The 20,048-nt window shown below is 44.0% G+C and overlaps 1 protein-coding gene across 1 annotated transcript in view; it reads left to right on the top strand.

The window, feature by feature from the left end:
• Nucleotides 1–7,490, top strand: part of ANKEF1 (ankyrin repeat and EF-hand domain containing 1) — a 301,953-nt gene extending 294,463 nt beyond the window's left edge. The window contains exon 10 of the mRNA XM_078647084.1: nt 4,953–7,490. Within this exon, the coding sequence (XP_078503210.1) occupies nt 4,953–5,105 (153 nt within the window). The 3' untranslated portion in view covers nt 5,106–7,490. The remainder of the gene's footprint in view (nt 1–4,952) is intronic.
• The last annotated feature ends 12,558 nt before the right edge of the window (nt 7,491–20,048 follow it).

The raw sequence follows: 20,048 nt of genomic DNA on the forward strand, positions 1-20,048 counted from the left end.
TTCAGAGGCACACATACTTCCAGCATTAGCATTTAACATGCATGCACTGCCCAGCACTATATCCTTTATATATTGTACCACTCATACGCAAACATACATCTAGCATATGCATTTAACATACACACACTTTATCCTTCATGTATTGCACCACTCACAAGTACACATACACCCAGCACATGCAATTGTCCTGCACGTACTATGCAGCACTACATCCTTCAGGTACTGTACCACTCATACACACATGTACATCCAGCACATGCTTGCACTGCTCAGTACTGCACTACCTCTGTCATGCACCCTGCCCAGGCACACATACACCTAGCACTGATAAACCACTTCTTCACAGCGCAAATAAACCACTTCTGCTTTGCTCAGCACTTTACACCAATCTGATGTAGGCCAAGGGTAAGTTAAACACAACAGTGGAATTTTAAAAGTGAGTGAACCTGTGGGTCTCACTCCTGCCGGCTTAACTCCTGGTTAAGGCAGTAGCCTTCAACCACTAAGAGGTTAGCACTTTCGGCACCCCTCTTGGTCCAACAAGACCACAATCCACGAGACAGGCTTATGTCATGGCGCACACGCATGATCCATGCAAACATGGATCATGGTCTAGGACAAGTCCGCATTAGGGATCCAGACATTAGTACAGTTGGGCAGTCTGTGCAGGAGTGCACTTCCTTACCATGTAGAAGACTTTTCCGTCCCAACATCTGCCTTCAGAATCTCTAAATCAAATGTACAAGTTGAAGTCATTGGCAGATGTCAAGTGCTTTACTATCTGACACTGAAATACTTACAAAGGTCAAAATTGAAGAATGATTAATGGAGATCTGAAGGCAAGCCACAAAGGTGGGAGCGCAGCGGAGGAAGGGAAGAGAACAGATGCATTGTTGTACATTTCACGTACTTTTTCACGATGCTGCTCAATTTTGTTCAGTTGAGAGGAGTTGTGTGGTGTTAATGGAAGAGGGTGTGGGATCGGAAGATGCAGATTTAGGTGTAAACATCTGCTGCTTGATCTTTTCGTGTCAGGGGTCATAATAGTCTATTGTTGTCTAAAGACTCAGCATGAAGTTTAGGAATTAATGGCAGGCAGGTGTGAAGATTCCACTTGCTAAGGTCTGGAAAGCCCTGACTTGAGGAGTCTCTTTCTCATCGTTGTGAATTTCTATACTAGCAAGGCATCTGGGAAATTTTCACCACAAACCACCCTCATGAGGGAGGAAAAAACATTTTGTTGTATGTGAGGGCTTGAGCTTCTGTGGGAATTTTAGGATAATCAGCTGTTGTACACTAATTAAATGGTTGAACACCATAAATATACTTGCTGCCAGACCTCTGTTCTGCAGAACCATCTTAAATCTGGGAGCGGGCTGGAGGAATTTTGCACCAAGCATCAACTATCCGGCAATGCCCGATTATGCCCTGAGGGAAATAGAATCTGCAAACTCACTGGAATTTCAGACTTACTGACCTGAAACGCCTTTTCAAACTTTTCTGCACTTCAAATGTATGTGATGCAGCTCAGTGGGTTGTGCATTAGATTTACTTGCACCAGCTTTTTGCATTGCTCATTACCAGATGTTTGACTCTTTAGCACCTTCTTCAAGCTCAGATTACTGAGTACTACCACCAGCCCAAAAACTATTTCAAGAGCACTGTCAACTACTCTCTTAATTTCTATTTATCTTTGACCCTTTCCCTGGTTTGAACACTAGAACCATTGGTATGCTTTGGGACAGCTTTTCCTTTCTAATTATTCTTGCTGAGGCAGTTGTGATCAATGTTGTTCCTGAGTAATCGTGACTGTTATCTAAACTGCTTTTGGAGATCAAAGACCGTCCCTTGTTTTGCCTGCGCTCTCGTGTCCATTGCGGCACATTCACTACACAAGACTTCCTTTAAAGTGCAGCCTTGCTGCTGTGGCCAGCTTATTGAAAGCAAGCCAAGCATACTTTCTGGAAAACCTGTTTAGCTCTGCAGGCCGAACTGGGATAACATAACCCAGTGGGTCAGTTTCTGACACACTATCACTTTCCCAGGTGCAACAAATTCTAGCAATCTATGCTAACACTAGAATGTTTTTTCTTGAAACACAGTTGTTAATCATTTAAATGTGCAATGAGTAGCACGTGGTTGCGTAGAGTTATTTAGTTGTAACATCTTTGGAAAAAGGATATTAAACTGTAGTTAAATTAGACTATTAGATTAGAATATTTGTATGGTCCATCGGTTAAGTGTCCAATTGTACTAGTGCTGCACTGGCTAAGGCTATTCCTTTTGTCACAAGTAATGAGAGAACAGCTATCCTGGCTTGAGGTGATATTATTTGAGATAAGTAAGCGTGTACCTGTATTTCGGTATCTGCTCTACAGTTCCTAAGAGGACAGTAATCTTTCTGGTTAAAGTGAATGTGTTTTTCTATAATTTTCTGGCCTAGTATCAAAGAGAATCCTGGGCTACACATCTCAGACTTAAGGCTAAAGAGCGGAGTATGTGATTATACAATAAAGACACCTACGTTTATTGCTTATTGAGAACATCCAATTAATTGGAGGGGTTTGTTGATGAGGTGGTTGTTTATAGGGCTGTTCTTCATTTAGAACAACTGTTCATCCATAATTTACAGATCCTTGCTACGTGAAATATAAATACTCCTGGGGATGTATGCACCATTTTAAAGATATTCTGAGTGCCAATGAAACAAAAGGAACGCAAATTTAGGGACAACATTTGACAGTGAACATTTGAGAATTTCCTCAAAAAGAATACTACAAGCAGCACATTAATATGATAATGAGAAACCCAGATCAGTTGTAAATCTATAGAATGTGATCCCATATTTGAGAAATAATACGTTCTTACAAATGAAACATTTATGTTCTCCGTCTCTGAGAAAGTCAATATTTTATGATAAATCCGGATTTTGTATGCTAGATTCGATCCCCTGCCTGTTCATTTCCTGGTTTTGAACCGATGATGAGACACTCGGGGATGAATGTGTGGGTAGACCCATGTTCTATTGAAGGGAAGATCTATGTTGGTGTCTGTAGGTGGAATTTTGATATATTTTTCCACACCGACCACAAGATGGTGCTGAAGGTTCTGTTAAAACTGAAGGCCTGTTTTAAGCGTTGGTATATGGTACTCCCTCCATCAAGGTCGTTAAGGACAAACACTCCACCCCCCTGATGAGTTTCTGACCACCAGATTTAGAGCTGACTGCCCACCGAGCTGTCACCTCTGTACCCTGAAAGGAACTGCCGTCAAGGCAGTTTCCTTCAAAGTACAAACAGTTTGATAGCCATTCACCAAACTTTTAATCATTTTTTTTGTTCTTCTGAAACACACTCCCAAAGCGAGAGTTTGTTTCAGAAAAATAAAAAATGAATAACCCCCCACCCTGGGGGCCTCATTTATGAAAGCCTTGCGCCACCGATGCGTCACTTTTTCCCATGTTAAAAGTGACGCACCGGCGGCGCAAGGCCTTCATAAATAAGGCCCCGGGAGTTTAGAGTTTTTCTATCCCTCACCCCCAGTTTTGACTTGGTGATCGTGGACAGAAAAATAGACATGACACTGTCCACCCTAAATAGGGCAGGCAGTGTATTGACCTTCCTCTGAAGGCTCCTACTCCCTCCGACATTTGGGGGAAGCTATTTGTTGATGGAGCCAACAAGGGCTCTGTTGAAGGAAAGGTCACGGTCTCTATATGAGGAGGGGGGACCAAGAGTTTGACGGAAAGCATGCTCCGTTGCGGTTGCAAAGGAGCAATCTGCACACCAACTCTAAATCATGCCCTATATGTAAAAAAACGAAAACATACATACCTTTAAAAAAATTCTGTAAGTATCCCATCTGTAAGAAACCCCTAGAAATGTTATATGAGAACATTTAAAAAACAAACAAAAAAAAACATTATTTGCAATTTTAACCAACAGAAACACAGCTGGCAAGTCACAAGTGAATATTCTCACACCCAGGCGCCCCCCCCGTTCCCCCACCCACCATCCACATTGACAACATCAGAATTATCAGCACAACAAGATCCCGCTTCTGCCAACAAGACATCTTTCTGCAGTGCTCTTTTATTATCCAGCAACTCCCCTTGGGCCCGGGGCCCGGGGCCCGTCCCCCACCAGCTTGGAACATAGCCCTACTCAGCATATGTGAACATTTTTGACAAGAGCACATGACCAACGGAATTTTCAGCTAGTTTGCAAAATATTTAAATGACTTGTGGCCCCATTTAGAGGATGGAGCTTCTAACCCACCAAACTGGCATTCCAGCCACCACTTGATTTAGAATTGTGAAACCTGTGGGTAGGTTTGGAACCTCAGCTGGGTCTGCCATCAGAAACCATTGCCTGCTTGCTTTTGGTCCACCCCTTCGCAGTGGCGCCCACTCCACGCTGTTCAGAACATGGCGGTCACTGATCTTCCATGCCCGGGTCCACACGCAACAACGCCTGGCAGACACGAGCAGGCAAAACAAACGATGGCCAGCATGTGCAGGGCAAAACTCCCAGCGCTTCAGGACTTCTGATTTTTAATTTTACTGACTCAGACTCCTGCTTCTGTAAAACCAAAAATGAATGCCCAACAGGTACAAATATTATGGCAGCTGCTCGGGATTCATCTGTGCCTTCAGTGCACATGGATCCCAGCTATGCGGATGGGGACCTCTTTATATGGTGGCCTTCGCAGGGGAAGCCAAGGCCAGTGGATTTGCTAACCTGCTGCCCACCCACCAGATGATAAATAATCCCTTTAATCGGACATTTATCAAGGCCAGTAATATTTAGAGTAATATTTAGATTACAGTCCTTGTACAATGGAGTAATGTTTCCATATGTGTAAGCATAGCAAGGTAATTGAACGGAAAAGTGATATACTTATTTTTTAATTGTCCGATTTATTTTTAAAAAAAATTTATTTTGTTTTCTAAGCTTTGGACTCCACTACCTACAACTGAAGAGCTAATAAGAAAACGAGAACAACGCCGGGAGCGGTTCACATATGAAGTGGACTTCGAAGACTTCAAGATGCCGTTTACGAAGAATTTAATGGAAAAAGCTCTGGCACTCGAAGCTGCTTCGTAGAAAAAATTATCTTGAGATGATTGTTTACATTGATAGGGAAAAACATTCCTATTCTTATTAAAATATAATCATGGGACCTCAGTGGGAGACTTCTCGATAGATCATGATTTTTGTTGTAATGCAATTATTTACTTGAAACTAAATGTGAGCAATATTGGTCACTGTTGAATTTATGCACGCACATGGCCAACAACATTTTCATGGACGAACAAGTAAATTTAGTTTAATTCACCATAAATGTACTGTATACTTATAACTATATGTCAATTCTGTTGAGGAGATAAGGAGGCAGTCGTTCAATTTTGTGTCTTCTCTTTCCGTAGCCTAATAGACTTATTATATGGTTCATCTAATCATATTAATTTTTCTGCCTCTTGCTCTATTTGTTGCTTCTCTGTTACACAGTAAGCAATATGAGTGAATCTTTCAAGATAGATCGTTTTTCACAAGTAGTTTAAGAAGCGTCACACGAAGAAACTTTCTGTATGCTATGGCCACTTGATTTCCCTTCAACATTAAGGCATCCTTTAATATCTTGTTTTAAACAGCAACATTTTCAACCATTGAATCTCAGTACTTGATAAATATTCTGCCCTTTGCATGCTCCCTACACACCTACATTTTGCTTATTAAAGTATTACAAACATAAGGTGGGTAAAAGATTATGTTAGAGATGCCAGATACTTCCACCTTAGCAACACCTATAAGATGTTGTCAAAGACATCACATTTTGGAAGTAGCTCATGCAAATTAAAACTCCACTTTTGCACAACTGGAAATCGTAGTGGATAGTTTCTTACTACAGCAATGTATCTGATAGAGACTTCTAGCTGCAAATTCCTTACCTTTGAATTTCCCAGGCGTCAGACTGGATTCAGAAACTTTTGAGTGAGCAGTACCCCTGCACTCCGTCAGGTGGCTCCGTCCAGCTCCATGTGACATAGCCAGAATAGTTGACGTTTGTTGTGACAGTGGTCACCTATATGGGTGTCACTGAGGCGCGCGGCGTAATTTCTTTTCTTTCCATGCCAATTTGCGCTGATCCATGTTTTGACTTTTTTTGTGGACATTTTGTTGCAACGTTTTTTCTTGTGTGTCGAGGGATAATCTCTAGAAGGATAGGTTTCAAGCCATGTGGCACTTGCTACATTGCCATGTTGGTAACTGACCCCCATCTTGTTTGCTTTGGTTTCTCGAGTGCGACCCCAACTCAGAGTCGTGCTCAGACTGCCGGGCCATGGCACCGGAGGCCTTGCAGGAGCGGACCATGAAGTTCCTCGTGGCCCGGCAGTCGTCACCATCGAGCGTGACTCCTTAGCGGTCCTGGTCCTGATTGAGGAACAGAAGATTGCGGGACTGCTCCAGGAGCCCCAAGACCTCTTCTTCGCACTCGAGGTCCACGGGACACTCAGGGAAGAGACATAAGAAATTTCGACTTTAACTCGTCTGTCGATGAGATGGGTGGGGAGCATTGATGCTCCAGGCATGGTTCCGCAGAATCAGTGCCATGTCCAACTCCGCGCCTCCCCCCATTTCCGGGAGCCGGAGCGACCCACGCACAGATTAAAGAGTTTTATGAGGCCATGCGCTGCATATTTGAGCCCTGTGGGGTTGGAGGAGGCCCCACCAGGCTCCATACCAACAGCTCTGGCCTCTGCACTGGTGGGGTTTCATGGATCGGATTCCAGGTCAGCGCAGGTTGTGCCAACGTAACCTGCCCCGGCCCTGAAGTAGACGCTGCAAGCGCCACTGGCCCCATTCTGATAGCTGATGACTCGGACTCGGATCGATGTCGATCGAACTCCGGTGCCAAAGGAGCCAAGAGATTCTACATAGTTTCCTGTTCATTTTGAAGAAGTTTCAGGCATGGGAGAAGAATGGGAGGGGTCTCTGGACTCTTGGGAACATCAGTTCGACGCTCCTTGTGAGGATTTGGACTTGTATGAGGAGCTTGGAGAGGCCAGTGGACTGGACACATTTCCAGCTACTGGTATGCTCTCTCCGCTCAATGTGGTTACAGAGGAGGGAGCACTTATGCCATGGGGGTGAGGAGGGCAGCAGAGGTCTTTGACCTGGAGTTTCCCCTTGGTGCAGGCCAAGACTAATCTCTTCGCCGAAGTGCTTCAACCTGGGGCTTCCTCATCTGCCCCCCTTTTGCCCTTTAATGCAGCTCTGACAGATTTCCTTCTAGTCTCATGGTCCACGCCTAGCACAGGGGCTCCTGTGAACTGGACAATAGCATGCCACCATCACCTGGCTCTGGGTGATCCAACTTTCCTCAGCCAAAACCCCACTCCTGAGTGCTTGGTAGCTCAGGCTGCCACATCGCATAGTGCCTTCCCTTCTGCTCCCCCGTCAGGGAATCCAAGAGGCTGGATGTACTTGGGAAGCAGATGTTTTCTTCCACCAGCCTTGCATTGTGGTCGGTGAACACCGGCTACTTGTGCTGTTTCTCGCACACCCTTTGGGAAATAGTTGCGCGAGTGCTGCCACAAGTTCCGGAGGAGACCCGGCCATGCTCTCTCAGGCAGTGAAAGATGGGAGAGATGCAGCAAGCTTAGATACGACTAACTTGCTGGGTAGAGTGTTTTTTTCGACTGTGGCCTTATGATGCCACACCTTGCTGAGAACATCTGTCTTCTTGGGTGATGTCCAGGCCAATTCATGGACATGCCTTTTGATGGGACATGTCTCTTCGGAGAGTAGGCAGACTTGGCATTAGAGCACTTCAAGGAATCCCGTGCTACAGCCAGATCCTTGGGCCTCTTGGTAACACCTTTAGCCCAGTCTGCCTTTTGCCCCTTTTGTAGCAATGGCAGGGGTTTTCAGCCTCACCAGCCTTAACACAACCACTGTCATGCACAAACTCCCCAGGCTGTGCGAGGACGTGGACGTGGTACATTACAACCTTGTGGGAATGGTAGCCGGAAGTCGTCTGCCACCCAGCCCCTGGCAGCTGCAGCATCCAAACATTCCTAGTTTGGTTCTACCATGCCAGTCCAGTTAGAGGGAGAATTCAACAGCATCTCCTTCGTTGGCTGTCCATAACATCGGACAAATGGGTCTTGCAGATCAGCTCTTCTCTTTCTATCTTTTCCTCCCCCTTTAGCGCCAACTCAAGAACAGCTGGCATAGGATCATCTACTAATACTCAGAGAGAAAGTTACAGCTCTCCTGGCCAAGGGAGCTATAGAGAATGTTCACGTTTCAGAAGTAGGCAGTGGTTGTTACTCCTGCTACTTTCTGATACAAAATAAGAAGAAAGGTCTACGTCCGATTCTGGACCTCCGGACCATCAATCACTTCCTCAAAAAGGAGAAATTCAAGATTCCTACGTTGGCTCAGCTCTTATCTACCCTAGGTCAAGGAGACGGGTAGCATTGGACCTGCAGAATGCGTATTTTTACATCCCCATTCTGCCGGCCCACAGGTATTAACTGCGTGTCAAGGTAGGCCACAAGCACTTTCAATTCACTGTGCTACCCTTTGGTCTTACCAGCTCCCCTTGGGTGTTCAACAAGGTGATGGCAGTGGTTGCAGCTCATCTGCATAGGTTAGGGGTATCGGTCTTCCACTACCTCAATGGCTGACTGTAGGCGTCCTTGCCCAGGCTGTTATCTCCCACACCTCTAGATTACGTAGGACCTCCTACATTCCCTGGGGTGCTCTATAAATGTGCAGGAGTCACACCTGACTCCTTCTCAGGGGCTCCCTTTCATCAGAGCTGTTCGGGACACAGTGCAGTTTCGAGCTTATCCTCCTGATCAGCGAGTCCAGGATATTCAGGTTATGATAACAATGTTACAGCCTAAATCTGGGATTTCGGTGAGAATGACTCTGAGGCTGCTGAGACTAATGGCCTCCTGCATCATGTTGGTAAATTATGCCAGATGGCATATGCAGGCTCGGCAGTGGGATCTGAAGTTCCAGTGGGCGCAGCATCATGGAATCTCTCCAACATGGTTTCAGATCTCGGAGGGAACTGCAAAGTACCTGCAGTGGTGGTTAACAAACCGCGATTGAGTCAGAGGCTTACCCTCTCCCTTCCCCAACTAGATCTCACAGTAGTGACAGATGCAACACTCCTGGGATGGGGTGGCCATCTGTGAGAGGTGGAGATCAGAAGACACTGGTGTCTCGCAGAGTCGGGGCTCCACATTTACTTGTTGAAACTTTGGGCAATCAAGCTAGCATTGAAAGCATTTCTGCCATCTGTCAAGGGGAAGATGATGCAAGTGTTCACGGATAACACAACTGAAATGTGGAACTGCAACAAGAAGGGCGGGGTGAGGTCCTGGACCCTTCATCAAGAGGCCCTACATCTCTGGACATGGCTGGAACAGCAGGGCATTACCCTGGTGGTTCAACACCTGGCAGGTTCTTTGAACGCCACAGCAGACAAACTCAGCCATCAATGCCTAGCTGATCATGAATGATGTCTCCAATTGGAGGTGGCACAACATCTCTTTCAAAAGTGGGGAGACCCTTGGTTAGATATGCTTGCCTATGCAGAGAATGCACAGTGTCAGCAGTATTGCACGCTGGAGTTTCCTAGGAAGCTATAGCTAAGCAATGCTTTTATGTTGTGAGTGGAGCTCGTGCCTCCTGTATGGGAGAGGTACCTGCTCCATGTCATGAAGCAAAGAACCTGGGTGTATGGCTAGATGAGGATCTTACTTTTGACTCCCAGGCTAGTCGAGTGGTGGGGACATGCTTCGGCATTCTAAAAACCATGAGGAAGATCTTGGATTTCCTACCCATTGCTGCTCGCCGGACGCTGGTGCATGCGTTAGTCACATCTCGCATGGACTATAGCAATCTGCTGTATCTGGGGGCAACGGAAAAGGTTTTAAACCGCCTCCAGGTGTTGCAGAATGCTACCGCTCGCCTTGTTTTGAGGCTTCCTAGAAGATCTCCCTCCAGGGCAGCGCTCCAGGAGTTGCACTGGCTTCCGGTCAGGAGTAGGGTGGAATTCAGGGCTTTGGCCACATGCCACCGCATTCTGAGAGGAAAAGCCCCTGCCCCATTACAAAGTCTGGTCACCTGGTATGAGCCCACCAGGAGCTTGTGCTCGTCTTGCACAGGTCTTCTGAAAATCCCCAAAATAAAGAAAACACGCATGGGGGGTAGATCATTCAGATACCTGGCCGCTAAGCGGTGGAATGACCTGCCGATGGAACTTCGCATGGAGTTTTCGGAAACCCTGTTTAGGCGAAAACTTAAGACTCATCTCTTCAAACGCTAACTACTGTTGGGCTGCTACACGGTCACCCTACCCACCACAGCGCGGGGACACGCCTTGGGCGTAAACCAGGCGCTTTACAAAACTCCCTAATAATAATAATAATTTAAGCCCATACCACTTCTGCCCAGAATTCTCAACAAGACCAAGAACAACTGGGCCCAAGTCATCCTTGTTGCGCCCGACTGGGCAAGGTAAGTCTGGTATCCAGAGCGTCTTCAAATGAGCATCTTTTATTTTATTTAACAATTTATGGGTGTCTCGGCGCTATGTACTAAAAGGATAAGCCAAAAGCTGGAGAAAGCCTATTGCTTGGATCCGATCAGGATGCCCCTTCGGGAGGATCTTCTGTTTCAGCAGCAGGGGAGGGTCCTCCACCTGAACCTGTCAACTCTGCCTCCTTGCATGGAGATTGAGCAGCGACAGTTGATAGCTTTCGACCTTCCTCCCGAAGTATGTAATGTTATTTTGGCAGCCAGGTGTTCCTCCACTAAGACAGTATAAGCCTGCAGTTGGTTACAAAAATATATATATTGTACAGAAAGGTCTATTGACCCTTCTTCTGCTTTTCTAGCTAATATTCTTTTTATTCTTACCCTTGCCCAGCAGGACTCTGCTTTGGGTATTCTCAAGTGTAATCTTTCTGCTTTCTTGTGGCTGTTGGACTAAATCTCTTTATTCAAGTCCCCTATTGTAAATAGGTTCTTGACATGGCTTGTAAATATGTTTCCCTCTATGCTCTTTATCATGCCACAGTGGGTTCTCAAATTGGTTCTCTTATATCTAATGTGTGCTCCCTTTGAGCCTTTACACAATTGTCCCCTCCGGCTGCTTACCATCAAGCCTTTCTAGTGGCAATAACATCAGCTCAGAGGGTAAGCGAGCTGCAGGCTTTGTCATCCAAGCCTCCCCACCTTATGACAGTCCTGAATAAGGTGATGCTTTGCACCTGTGCCTCATTCCTACCTAAAGTTGTGATCTCATTCCATCTGGGGCAATCGGTCACACTCCCCACCTTTTTTGCTCCTCCGCATCCCTCTAAGGAAGAGGAGAGTTTCCACCATCTAGACCCCAAAACAAAGTTGTCATTCTACCTTGACCGCACAAAACAGTTCCAGGTGGATGACCAACTTTTTGTGGGTTACATGGAAGCTAAAAAAGGTCAGGCTGTGTAGAAACTAACCATTTCGCACTGGATTGTTAGCTGTATTAAAATCTGGTACTCCCTGGCTAGGAAGCAACCTCCTGAGGGCTTACGAGCTCATTTCACCAGGGAGAAGGCTGCAACCACAGCATCAGCTCGGCAGTGACAGTCCTTGACATCTGCCTGGCTGAAATGTGGGCTTCACTGCACAAGTTTGCGAAGCACTACTGCCTGGACAATCAGGTCTGTAGGGAAGGGTATTTCTCCCATCAGGTCCTGCAGGACCTTTTAGTCTAGTAAATCTGTCCGTGGCCCACTGCCAGGAAGTAAGGCTTGGGTATCTATTCAAAGGTAAGGAATCTGCAGCTAGAATTCTCTATCAGATGAACAAGTTACTTACCCTCAGTAACCCATTATCTGGTAAATACAATAGCTACCAGCATATTCCTTACGTACCCATGCCTCCCTGCTCTGTGGACTCATTTATAGGGCCAGGTTTGTTCTCCTTTACAGGGCACTAGTTTTGACACATAATAGACTGTTCACTTCATGGCGCTCCGCTTCTGGCATGGAAAAAGTGAAAAGGAACAGACGCGTGCGCCTGGGTGGTGCCTATATTGGTGACTGAGACGTCACAACTGATGCAAACAAGTCCGCTAATTTCATACGGAGCCGGACGGTGTGCAGAGGTACTGCTCATACAAAACTTTCCAGATCCAGTCTGGCAATTGGGAAATTCAAAAGTAAGGAATCTGCAGCTAGATATTGTTTTTACAAAAGAATGATTTACCGAAGGTAAGTAACTTGTTTTTTTTTTTAAATTGTGTTAAAGAGCATCTGGAAAAATTAAACATCATATTTCACTTGCTAAAAGTTCCTTTCTTTGTTTCAGAATATTCTTTAAAGGTTTTAATTCATTATCTGACAATATGCAGTAAAGCAGCAGCACATCCAAGAAAGTGAAATCATAAAGCTTCTTGTTCTCCTAACTCCCAGCTCCTTTCCATTTAAAATTGCTATGACCTTTGTACTGCTGTGACAGTTCATGGAAATGGTGCTCAGTAATGTATAAAATAATGCTACTGGTAGGTGTTACTTAGCCAGTTCTTGGTATTAATGTTCTCTGGGAGCTGACCACTCCATGAGGCCACTCATTGAGTAGTTGGCTTCAGTGGTTAATGGAGGTCTTTCTTTATGCCTTTTAATAAAGGCTGCAAGATATGGTGGGCTTTATTTTAAATACCTGGCAGCTATGTAGATGGGACCCATTACTTGATTGAATTCTAAAAGGTGGCTGACTGGCAGTGGTTTGATGGATGACTCACATATTTTAAACTATCTTATGTTTGCCCTCTGGAGCATTGCAAGACCGGTTCCTCAGTGCCACACAGATTATCTACTCCAAAAAAAACATTCTGAGGTCTATGATATTGTGAAGAGTGGTTGTACTTATCTTAAGGTAAAGGTTGATGTAGCTGGGTTTAGATTCTGGAGCAAGATTCGAAGACGCTCACTTGGTGCCTTTTGATTAGGAGGTAGCGAGTTCCTCAGCCATATACAATCTGAAGAGACCCAAACTGCCTGAAAATTGTTTATAGGGTTCTCAAAAAGTCACTAATATATTAGAACCTTGCCATACAGATCCACAGATCCCGACATACTCATGCACTCTAAGACCCCATAGTGGGTTCACAATGTTAAACATTATAAAGATATACAGTACATGAATGGTCAAATACGTGAATTAATTAGAGCTAAACATAGAGATACATGATACACATCAAGCTGTCAATTAATTTAGTGGGTTGGTACTGTCCATAAAACAGTCTCTTCTTGTTAGGGAAGGTGGAAACAAGGGAGGCATGCAGTTCTCCAGTTCCTCCGCTGCATCACTCCATATCTATGTGGTTATCATGTTATTAGTTTTTCATATCATGTTTTGTAGGGGAAAGGTTATTCCTTTTAGCACTGCAGTATCACCTGATACTACTAACATTTAGTATCATCTTGGGCAGGTTAGGGAAACGCCAGGGACTGCCATCTGAGGACTAGAGCAATATCCTTAGCTTACCCTTTAGTCTTTCATCTCTGGCTCTGAGCTATCAGGCAACCGTGCAGCTTCAGTTACTTATGTCTGATGGGTGCTTGTGTGTATGCCTTCCCTACGAATTTGTGTCCCTACTGCTGGCCATGCTATATATTTATATCTCCTGTGTGTACGTTGACAGGTTACTCTGTAAATGTCCATGTGGTGACTGTTATCTTGTTCCGTGCGTATGATGGAAGCTAACACTGTTGGCACCCATGTGCTTACTGTTATTTGTATGTTGTGGAAGGTAGCTGTGCTGGTATGGTGCTTAAGGAATTTGCTTTACTATACAAGAGAAAACAAATGACTGTCAGGACCATTACCTGTTGGTCAGGGACAGCGCTCATGACTTTTTTTAAGACAGCAGCATTGAGCTTTCTCTCCTCAGCCATTGGTAGTTGTAGTGGTGTAACTGTCATTCATCTGTTTTGCTATTTCAAGAAGTCACTTGTTTTCTTTTGTTCAGTTGTTTGCAAACATTAACATTAACAATATCAGCAAAGCAGACAACAGTATATCGGAGCGCTTTGCATGAGTACCAGTTGCGTTACAGACGGACACATAGATGTTGTCAGGCACAGGGATTAAGGGGCATATTATCAAGGGGGATTATCCGCTTTTTTGGCTTTAAAAGCCAAGAAAGCGGAGATAAAATCATCTCTGTATTACCTAGCTGTCACTAACACCAGTTAGTGAGCAGTTCTTAGCCATGTTATCCAATGGTAGGTGGATAACATGGCTAAGAGCATTAGCTCGGTAATGCATGAATATCGCTGACTTTTCAGCGATATTCATGCATTTTGGCCGATTTTTATCGCTTAGGAGATAAACCTTGATAATAGCAAGGTTCCTAAGCGATAAAAATCGCCGCAGCTCGGCGATAAAAATATTGCCGCTAAGCCAACATAGCGATAATTATCGCTAGTTGTTGGTAATATGCCCCTAAGTGATTTGCCCAGAATCACAGGATGTTGAGCGTCCCTGCCCAGACTTGAGCCTGGTTGCCTAGCTACGAGGTTGACCACTCCAACCGTTAGGCCACATCCTCTCCCCTGTTTATTTGAGGTAATCCACAAGGAACTGAAATTAGAAGAGCAGTTTTGAAACAACTATTCTGAATTTACATATACTGTTTTATTTGTGACCATCTATCTTTTTTCAGTTCTCCAAGAGCCCAGACTATGTATGCTTTGAATGTTCAACCTGTTCCTTTTCTTCTGTCTAACTGGCCCTGTGTTACAGACGAGTCCGTGGGAAACCCTATCATGTATAATTTGAGTTTTTATATAATTTGATGGTAATTGCTGCATTCCCGCTCCTAACCTACCTCCATCTGTTATGTAATCCAAATTGGCATAATTGTAAATCGTTTGAATTATGTATTAAAATGTTTAATTTAAAATATGAAGTTTCTAAAATACATTTGAAACATAAAATATGTAGTTTCTAAAACGCACATAGGGCTTAATTTTACATTTTTATACTAATAATAATTTATCTGTGGTTTGCAATACTGAATATACTTAAATACATGATCAATTTTTACTCGTAAAGCTTTAACTGCAACATCAATATATCCAGCACATTTCCTTTATCTTAATTCATGTACACGATACATTGACTAAATCAAAACAATGACGTTCTTTTTTGATATACATAATCAGAAATCAAACACTTTAGAATTGGAAATTTTTGTATCATAACTTGGCTAAAATAAGTTACTGTTCCCACTGGATATTCTTTGTACTTACTGCACTTCGTATCCAAATAATTGCTATGGCTTATTATGGCATTACTTCTAACTGCTTAGTTTAGAAGACGAGGTATGTGTCAATGTGGGATTTGTCTGTACAACATAATATATAAGGAGGTTGGCCATGTTTATTTAGCATTGAATGGGACCTTGACGGATACCATGTTTTTTCTAAAAATGAACAATGTGTGTATTATTAGAATATTTGGGGACAGACGTTTAAACCTACAATATTGATAAAAAAATGTATTTATATATTTGTGGTTTTATATAGTAGAGATGAAATCCCAAAAGGGTGGCAAATTACTCTATATAGACTGCAAGGACGGAGTGAAACTTGAAACAGGAAAACACTGACCTTCACAAAAGAGAGCATCCATTAAATTTAAATATTTAAATTATAATAAGGAAAAACATTGTTAATATATGTGCAATCCACACTGAGACTAATAACCATAGATGTACAAGAGCTCCACTGGGGAGCAGCTCCATAGTGATCCTATATTCAGTAAAACAGCAACAAGGTTGTTTGAGTATGATTGTCCAAAATGGGAATTCTGTTAGTTATTTGCTGAGTTCAACAGGAACGGCTAGAATAATCTATTGTAATTTGGTTTTTGAAGATACTTTTATGCGACTGGATCCTTCAGATAGCAATGGGAACAATAAAAAAAATTAATCTGTCAAATAAAAAAAATGAAAATCTAAAAAAAATTCGTTGTCCAAAGAGGATGATTTGAATAATTTTCTACATTCCACCATTTTGATACGATTCTACACTATATGGTACACGGCTTATGCTAATCACTGTTGTTTTCACTTAATACTATTTCTAGCACTCTCTTTGCAGAGACTGATGTCCGCTTTTTAGCAGCAACAGATTTGTTCTGCTGTTTTCTAGTGATAGACAGGAGAAAGGAAATAAAAATACCTTTGGTGAGTGTGCTCACCATGACCAACGAAAAGGGTGAGAACAAGAAAAGAGAGGGAAAAAGAGAAAGAGATAGAGAAAATATATTTTACTGGAAGTTAGGAGACGAGTGCAGGAAGAAAAGCTGGACTGCCGTCGGGAGGAGGTTGCTCCGACTGCCGATACAATACGCCTGTTTAAGATGGTTGGCTAACACACCCTTCAAAAAAAACCTAAGTTCCAGATATCACAATGACCATAGAAATGGATTCTGAGAAAATAACCCCATTCCCTGCAGCCTCTACTAGGATGCATTATTTTACTCTGCTAATGGCACAATGCCATAATGTTTTGCCTTTACCCCGCCACTCCAGAAGATCTTTTTTTCCTTTGACCAAGATGGCCAGGATGCCAAGAGCTGGATTCTCAAACAAGAATAAAGAAAAAATTCTGCATCAACATAATGTTTAAAATAAAAAACAATCATGTTGTACTCGGTCAATGCTTCTACCCATATTAAATAAAGGCCCTCGTTTACAAGAGGCCTTCCTCGCCGGAGCGTCACTTATCATGATGATCCGGTGGCGCAGGCTTCTCAATCCAATCTATGAGGCACATGGCCCTCATAGATATGGAGTAACGCAAGGCTGCCCAAGTTGCTGCCTTGCCTTACTTTGTGTCAGGGAGGTGCTCCATTGAGTGTTCCCACTCAACACCCAAGGAATTTAGCAGTGCCCCAAATTTACGACATCACATAAACTGTGGCAGTGCCAAAAAAATACGCCTCTCCAAAGCAGGCGTTTTCCTCTCTCCATGTGTGCTGCATTCTGCAACACACATAGAACGAGATAAACGCCTCCTGTGAGTTTTTTTTGTGCAGGAAGGTACTCCTTCTTGCACAAAAACAATCATGCCAACAACATAGACAACCTTGCACCATGGGGCAAGAGTGCATGCCTGCGTAGGCGCTCGAATGCAAATTGTGCTCCTGCGCTGGCTGAAAGGACAGGAATGCACCGTATCTGGTAAATCCTGTGCATTCCTCCCCTTTTAAATTGGCATGGGGCAGTACAGCAAATCACTTGCAGCACTGCCCTAAGCCAATTCTTTGTAAATGAGACCCTAAATGTTGATAGGTTCACTGCTGAGCTTGTTATCTAAGAAAGTCAACAGGAACTCATATGGAGACATTAAAGAATGCAGTCACAAAAACACAGCACGTCATTTATGTGGCCCCTTGCAGCACCAGAACATCACTTTTTTTACATTCCCATGGCGCATTGTGCCCCAGCATATTTACAAGGCCACATAAAGCCACTTTACATGGCTTTTCATGGCCTTGTAAATATGTGCCCCTTTGACGCAGAACACTTCGCGAAAGGGGCATTCCATGGATGTTGCTGTGGGTGTTACCATGCATTTTTAGATTTACAAGAAATCCTAAAGCTGGGAATGGGTCAGGATCTAAAGCCACTCCAGGGAATGCATTAGGCAGGCACAATGAGGAGAAATGTTTTAATTTCTCCTCGATTTTTGCTTTTTCAATGCAAGCTGCATTCTGCAGCACACCTGAATTGATTGATTTTGGGCAGGAAGGGGAACCTTCTGGCACAAAATCAATCAGCCCTGCAACACAGGCACCCTTGCACCATGGTGCAAGAGTTCCTGCCTTGGCGCCTGGCAGCCTATTTTGCGCCGGCACTGGGAAAAAGGACAGGAATGCACCCTATCACATCGATACAGCCCATTCCTGCCCTTTTGTCTACGAATGCTTATAGATACGGATTTTCATCAAAACCCAAGGGTGGTTGCAGGGGAAAACCTATCAACCACACAAGGAACGCCAGTTTGATACAAAGTAATGCAATGTGTCACTTTAGTAAACTATCTGCAAATCCTGATTTGCGCTGGACAGTTAATTCCAGCATAACACTTAGCATTGAGTTTGTAAGTAATGCAAACCCAGTGCAAAGCATTAGTAAATCCGGGCCCTAGATACTTACCCTATCAGTTTTATCATGCAACAATCTAGAACAGAAACTAAGTTGCAGACTAGCCGCAAATAATCACAATTGCATTGGAACTTAACGAAAGTGTACACAAGCGTATTCTCAACCTAGCCTAGTACCCTAATTACTGGTAGCTAACAATCTGCCTTTACGAGAAGTAAGATACAAGCTAAATACCTAGACGAAGGCTGCATACAGTCGACACTAGCATAGCCAGATGATAGTCCTGGGCTATGGCTGGGGAAGATTCCATATTTACTTTTAAGCTCAGCCTGGATGGTTCTGTCTTGTCTGCCCACTGTACAGAGCAGCCTGCCTTTTTTGCAGAGTTTCTCGCAGAGTAAAAAGGTGTGGGAGAATGTGACTGACCTCATGCCCTGTGTCTTTGAACTCTAGATTAAGAAATTATATCAGCACACAAAATGTGGAGTACCAAAGAGCAATATTGTGGGATCTTAGCCCAGAGCCTCCATGTAACACAAATATGAGAGAACGCGATATGGCTCAACATACTAGAAGAAACGCAAGTGGTTTGCACAAACTGGCTGGCCTTAAGTTGCCAGACAATTGCAGATAAGAAGGACCATGGACAAACCTTTGCTGCCCCATCAGCCTTGGGAAGACAGCCTAGGGGTGATTTCCGGAGCACTAGGACACCTGGAGTGGGACATTAATGTTGCCATGGTGAGGAGCGATGATTTAGGTGCCTGAGTGCAGCGAGTAATGGTGGGGGCACTAGACACGCTCAAGACTCTGATAATAGCTTATTGTTGGAAGTGGGGGGTCCTTATCGCTTACCGCCGTCACCAAATGCTGGAGGCGGGAGTCCCCAAACCCTAGCTTCAACGTTAGGCTAAGTAAGTACACCGTCTGAGATAGCTCTGCTCACCCCCTTAGTAGCTTGGCATGAGCAGCCATGCTTATCTCCTAGGCACAAGTGTACAGTATGTGCAACCACGCTCGCAGTAACCCAATGATGTCACCAGAAATAGACTCCACACAAGTTTTTGTAAAATTAGTATAAACTTTATATAAGAGGTAATACAATATGACCACACGATACAAAATCAACATACAAGAATGGGTAGTATTCTTTCCGGTGGGTTGGTAGGTTCTAATCCCAACCACCACTTCTAACCAACAGTTAAGCTCACTTCCAACCGTTTCGAAAAGTTTAGGCCAGTCGTATTGCTAGAATCACACACGTTGCAAAAGAAAACAAATACTGCAATGCGTAGTGATATTCTCGTGTACTGTGCAACAGTGAAACGATGTCATACGTAGCACCACATTCATGTACTTTGCAATAGAAGGAATAATGCAATGCGTATCACTACCAGCATGCCCTGTACCAGGAAGAAACAAAGCATTGTGTCACGCTACAATCCTGTACTGTACAATGAAGAAATAATGCACTGCGCCACGATATAATCAGATACTGTGCAATGAAGAATTAATGCAATGCGCCACTTTACAATCAGGTCATCTGCAAGGGAAAAATAATGCAGTGCGGAGCGCACTAAGCATGTCGTTCGTCAGGCACAAATGAAGTCAGGCGTCATACGACAGTTCGATAGTTCGTTAGCAGCCATAATGCAAAGTGTAATACAACAGTTTAGGTGCTCCGTTACAGTGCCCCCAATATGGATCAATGATGACACAAAAGTACTGCTTCCTACTCCAGCTCCAGTACTGGCCCCCCTTGGGTCAGCATGGGCCGAGATCTGAGCTGAAGCAACAGGCTTGCTCAGCTGGCAGAAGCGAGAGGCCGAGAGTGTGTCCCTCCGGGCCCACAA

Source organism: Lissotriton helveticus, chromosome 6 (genome assembly GCF_964261635.1).
Source record: "Lissotriton helveticus chromosome 6, aLisHel1.1, whole genome shotgun sequence".
Taxonomy (NCBI): domain Eukaryota; kingdom Metazoa; phylum Chordata; class Amphibia; order Caudata; family Salamandridae; genus Lissotriton; species Lissotriton helveticus.